Source organism: Sprattus sprattus (assembly GCF_963457725.1).
Source record: "Sprattus sprattus genome assembly, chromosome: 10".
Taxonomy (NCBI): Eukaryota; Metazoa; Chordata; class Actinopteri; order Clupeiformes; family Clupeidae; genus Sprattus; species Sprattus sprattus.
The window spans coordinates 15764315-15770314 of NC_137908.1; the positions used below are offsets into that span (position 1 = coordinate 15764315).

The 6000-nt window shown below is 44.1% G+C and overlaps 1 protein-coding gene across 1 annotated transcript in view; it reads right to left on the bottom strand.

The window, feature by feature from the left end:
• Positions 1 to 3531: 3531 nt before the first annotated feature.
• Positions 3532 to 6000, bottom strand: part of wnt4 (wingless-type MMTV integration site family, member 4) — a gene marked incomplete at both ends in the record, with an annotated part of 11538 nt that continues 9069 nt past the window's right edge. The window contains 4 exons of the mRNA XM_080845605.1: positions 3532 to 4002; positions 4480 to 4622; positions 4858 to 4989; positions 5254 to 5489. Coding sequence (XP_080701731.1) covers positions 3532 to 4002; positions 4480 to 4622; positions 4858 to 4989; positions 5254 to 5489 — 982 coding nt within the window. The remainder of the gene's footprint in view (positions 4003 to 4479; positions 4623 to 4857; positions 4990 to 5253; positions 5490 to 6000) is intronic.

The following is a 6000-nucleotide window of genomic DNA, read 5'->3' on the forward strand; positions in this document are numbered from 1 at the left end:
TAATCAAACAAATGTTTTTCGGCAGCAACTAAAGTCATATTAAAAGCAGCTGAAAGGTGAAATCCATCTGATCTTTGAGCCCCTTTATTGAGTCGTAGGTTGATAATTATATTATGTCCCAGGAAAGGTCTCTCTAAATATTAAATTACTTTGAGGTATTTCCATCAAAGAGGCGGTGAAAAGGCCATTCTCTTGACACTATTGCATTTCTTATGGGGATACTTTCCCTCAGGGTATTTTTTGGGACCATTGACACACACACCATTTTTAGTGTCAGGATTCTTAGTGAGTGGATTTATGTCTTTTATGTTCAAGTTCGGCCTCATCCATATATTTAGTATTTTTTGAGTACAAATGAAATATATATCACACATTTATCTATACCTTTTGTGTTCATTAATTAATCAGTTGTCTTCTTATTTTCAGACTATAAATAAATGGGAAATGATAACTACAAGGCTGTTATTCAGTAAGTATACCCGTTGCATGCATGGTTTTGTAGGCCTGCAGTGTCTCCACTACCACAAACACAGGAAGTGGTGGTATTATGAGGATTTCGCCATGGTTTCTCCTGCCCGGACGCTCAAAAATGCCCCCCATTTTAATTTTGCAGCGTGCAATAACGGGCTTTTGCCTTAGTTTCAGACCACCCCTCCCCCACTGTAATCTCACGCATCTAAAGGGCTTATTGGAGACAGACTTGCGTATAACCAAACATTGGGAAGACTCAAAAAGGAGGAAGAAAAGAAAAGAAACAAAACAATGGAGGCCATATGGTCCTCATTCGATTATAATCCAATGCATGCATCCACCACCATGGATGTGTTTTCCAAGATATGATTTTGACAGAATTGAATACCATGTAACAGGAGCTTCTTTAGTAGAGGATATATCAGGGTTTATAGCACATAAATTATGCGAAAATCTGCCTGCTTGGCTGGAAAGGAGCCTGAAGGTGTAATGTACCTGTACCCCCCTGAGACCTTTCAGTGATTACCTTATTCAACAAGACAGACATGGTGCAAGCCAGGGAGGCCAGGTGCCATTATCCTGCAATAGATATAGTATCCTAGAGCCAGGGAGAGACGCTCACTGTATAAGGAATATCCCCACTGTAGAAGACCTTTTATTAGTGAAAATAAGAACTATAGTTTATATTTTCAGTACAGACAGGTATTCCCTCGGGGGCCATATTAACAGCCGTACAAGGAGGAGCTTGTGTCTTAGAAAAATGAGGGAAATGATACCCTGTTAACAAAAACCTCCGCTTAACTTGTCAACAGGGAAGATGAGATTTTAAGTATCGCATCTATGCAATACATTTTCATTGTGCTTTTGGTTCATTGGTGAGATGGCTTTTCCATTACATTATATGCAAATAGGTGCTAATTCCTGTGTGGTATTCTCACCATCAGTCTCTGTCCCTTTTCTCACAAAAACACACTCGCTCTTTTTTCCGGGTGAGGGTAATAAAAGCGTAAAAGACAGAGTGGTTGGGTAAGTGAGATTGAGCTGCTCTGAGAGGCCCAATGATCCAGGGCACTCAGGAGCTGCTGAGTTGCAGCACCAAACCACATGTACGTGTGGCCAGCATCTCTCATTCCTGCCATTATTCCACACATACTTTCTATAAATATTTATTGTTCTTGGCCTGATGGCATGGCTCTCCAGGCGCAGTCTAGACTGTCACCAGGCAGCTGTGCTCAGAAACTTTGTGTGCGTGTGTGTTCGGTGTGTGTGTGTGTTCGGTGTGTGTGTGTGTGTGTGTGTGTGTGTGTGTGTGTGTGTGTGTTTGTGCAAAGGGAGACAATGTCTTGTTGTCCCTCCCCTGAATCTGAATGTGTGATGCTGCATCCCTTGTAGGATTAACCAATATCATAGTCAGCAAAACAGACAAGCTCCCTGTACACTTTGTTATGAACAGCCGAATTCCGACACATTCAAGCATTAAGTTCAGGAGACAACTGTGAGATCAAAGGGAGTCTGAGGTCATGACAGCCACAAGCAAGTGAACCTCTGAGGATTATCATAATACTTTTGAGACCCTTTGTTTAAGTCACAGCAGTTTTTCATTAATATTCTTTGTTTTCTGAAGACATGTGAGTTAACATATTTACCATCTTTAAAGAATACCATATAGTCTTCTACTTTCACAGTGACAGCATTATTATATCCAGATTAGGAAGAAATATCACAACAATTCCTTTCTTTGACACAGCATATATTTCAATTTTACATACATTCATATGCAATATAGTCTTCTTCAGTGTATAAGTCTTTAACAGATCTATGTTTCTTTAAAAAAGCATACTGTATTACATTGTTACTATAGAAAAGCTTGGAATTATGGTAGTTGTACATATTTGCCATGAATAATTCAGTCAGTCAATCCACCCCGCACTGGGAATAGGGAATGCTTGGCAATTGTTTTTATTCTGTGGTATGTGCGTCTGGAGAGGGAAAGTGCTAAAATTGTGGCCCATGGTCCAACCACCCCAAGTCGACCTACCAGTGAAAAGCTTCTGCATTTCTGATGCTTGAAAAGGCAGGTGCTGCTCAATACAGTTTACTTGGCATTCTCTTAATGTGGAAATAAAATGCTAGATGTCCTATGCCAACAGACTAATACTTCTCTTCTGAAGGCATTTTTGATATCTCTTGTAGGCACTGGGATTGCCCACCTTGACACTTTCCAACAAAAACAAACACCTTTTCCTATCTCGTCACACTTTCAGTTGATCCTGACGCCTGCGGAAGAGAAGGGATGAGCTCTGTAATACTCAAAGAGGTTCATCTGCATTTGATTTCCAAATGTATAGCAGCAATATGGTTGTACATGAACCATTGGCCACATACATCTAAACACGCTACTGATGTCTTTATGAGAGGAAGATAAATGTACACCTGGACTGTGTCTTAAAGTATAGTTTTCTTCTTGTTGCTTTAATTTTGTGTGCGCTATCCCTTATTGAGTCCGTTTGGGTATTCCCTTGATTTCCATCTCTCCAGATGAGTTTCTAAAGCAGCATCAACAATAAACACCCACCAACCCCCCCCCCCCCCCACACACACACACAACCACACACACACACATTGGCTATGTGCCCTCTGAACAACCCCCCATCCCCCAAAATGTTTGTCAAAGTCCATCCAACGGCACCCCAGCCCCAAAGCCACTGCCCTGGTTATAATGTCACATCAAGTTGTACTCTCTAATACACTTAAATAAGTTAAAAAAATACAAAAATAAGAGAGCAACCACATTTTCAAAAAGTGTGAAAGTAGAGAGATAGAAAAAAATAGAACTCTCATTGGGACATCGCGATTTCAGAAAATCTTGCCTGTAATGTGTCCTGTGTACTGAACCGCCATGTTCCTCTAGCACATGTTAAAATGTTAGGAAGAGCATCCCACTTCCCTTGAGGGCCTTTGTACACTCTTGTCCGTCAGCATTTTTCCCTGGACGAGTGGAATAGGACGTGGGGGATTAGAGAGCGTCCCTCCGGAAGGATCCGCCAGGGTCGGATGGACTCACCGGCAGGTGTGCATCTCCACCATTTTGCGGCACTGTTTGCACTTGACGTAGCAGCACCAGTGGAACTTACAGCTGCAGCGGTCCACCACCTCCACCTCCTCCGTGTGGAAGCCCCGGCCACAGCACATCAGCTCACAGCCATCGATGGCCTTGGAGGTTTTGTTGCAGTGACGGCCGGCCGTTCCCAGCATGCCCGGCGTGCGCGGATCAAAGTCACAGAAATCCGGGCTGGGTTCCAAGTAGACCAGATCCTCATCTGTGTGCGGTTTGAACTGGGCGTTGCGAGGCACCAGGACCTTGGTGGTGCCAATCTTCCTCTGCTCCACCTCAGTGGCGCCGTCGAACTTCTCCTTGATGACGTTGCCCACCATCCGGAAGGGTGGCATGGCCTTCCAGCAGGTCTTGAGCTCACAGGAGCCTGACACTCCATGGCACTTGCACTCCACCCGCATGTTGTTCAGGATGGCCTGAGAACACAGAAGGCATGGTTTGAGTTACTACACTAATGGCACCCCACTGCTTTTTTTACAGTTTCTATTTATAATGTGGCTAAATATCCACACTGTTGCATAACTCTATTACAACTCTATCATGCCCCTGGATTCAGTTTCAGTATCTGTTTGAAATGATCCAGTTATAGTGGATAGTAGTGCCAAGAGACCAGGGGTCTAACAGCTTTGGCACTGTAAGGTGTAATAAAGTTAATTAATGAAATGGAACGTGCACTATAGTAATGTTTTTGGAAAAGTTTACCAACAACGAGGGAATTGTTTTGGCGGATTTTTAAAGTGTTTATTGCAGCAAGGTGTTTTCAAAGGGCAAGTTTTACGAGGGCAAACTTGCAGCACAGCAGATGGAAATGGATGGCAACATGCAAAGCTAACTGCAGTCATAAGAGGCCTGCGAGTGCTAACAGCATAAGAAGCTATGTGTTTGTTATATACCTTCCTCCCAGCTTCATTGTTGTGAAGGTTCATCAGTGCCCGGTTGGATGATTGGCCTTTGCCTCTCTCCCTGACATCCACAAAGGATTGGGAGAAGGCAACGCCATAGGCAATGTTATCTGAGCAGCCCGACCACTGGAATCCTACACGTACCAAAAAACAAATGAAGAGGAGGTGTAACCTCAACTTAACCCACCAATAATGAGTCCTTTGGTGAATCTGAAACTGTAGGCCTGAACACACATGACTATCACCACCATTTCAGAAGGGATCCGCCAAAAAGTACAACGTCAGTTTTATGGCGATGTATGTTAAGACGGAGAGATTCCCACTCCAAGTGTATATGCCAACAGAGCTTCTGAGAAGAACATAACTCACCCTCGGGACTGAAGCCATGAACATTACGGTCACAGCCGCACTTATCCAGCTCCCCACTGCTACAGGCCCTCGTCACCGCAAATGCTACACTTGCCGCTGAGATGGCGTACACAAACGCAGCCTCTCTAGTGCCTGTCTCGAAACAACATCAACAACAAGAAAACATTTAAAGTCTGTTTATTTGTGGTGCTATTCATTTGTTTATTGGCAATTACTGTAAACTGGTTTATGAAGTGAGGCTGGCTTCAGACTCTTCAGAATATATTTGAATGGGTGCTATGACAACAACATAATTTCCAGAGGATTCTATGGCGGGGAGGCGACTTTAGAGACAACAGTCACGCAAGAGTCTGACTTTTAAGAGGAGGGTGCTGGGGAACCATGAGTGCCGCTCACCCTGAGTGACGATCTTGCCGAACACTGGCACAGTCTCCAGTGTGGAGCAGTTCCAACGGCGGTTGCGGAACTGATACTGGCACTCGTCGATGGCAATCTGCGCGCCACGGCGCACGGCGTCCATCACCTCCAGGTTGCGTTTGCAGATCTGTACCTGCCTCTGGATGAGGCCCCGCAGCTTCTCGCATGTCTTCTCATCGGAGATGCTGCCCACTGACGACAGCTTTGCAAGGTACCTGTGGCACAGAGGACACAATGCTTACGGTCAGTCACACTCATACCAGGTACAGTCTTACACACAAACTCACATACACTTACATACATGGTAGTGCAGACACAGACTAATCATGACACACTCGTATAGAGACTGAAGGAAGCTTTGCCACGTATCTAAAGTACCAATGGAGACCCATGGCGCACACAAACACACACATTAATGAATGCTTTGAGCAGTCAAAACACACACACAGACAGTCAAATTACGTAGATGCACACGCCATAAAACACACATCAACACCCAATACAGCACTAAGGCAACCCCTCTGAACAACACACATAAACAACTCTTCTGTGATTTATGGCTGTACTGTAGTTTATTTTCCCCGTATAGCGGCAACACCATAAAACAAAAAGCTCTAATCAAAAGGCACGTCATTAAATAAGCCATTCCCTCAAGTGCGCATTTATCACCCTCTTGAGAATAGCTGAGATAGGCCTGGATGGGATTAAACACACAGATGGCCGAAG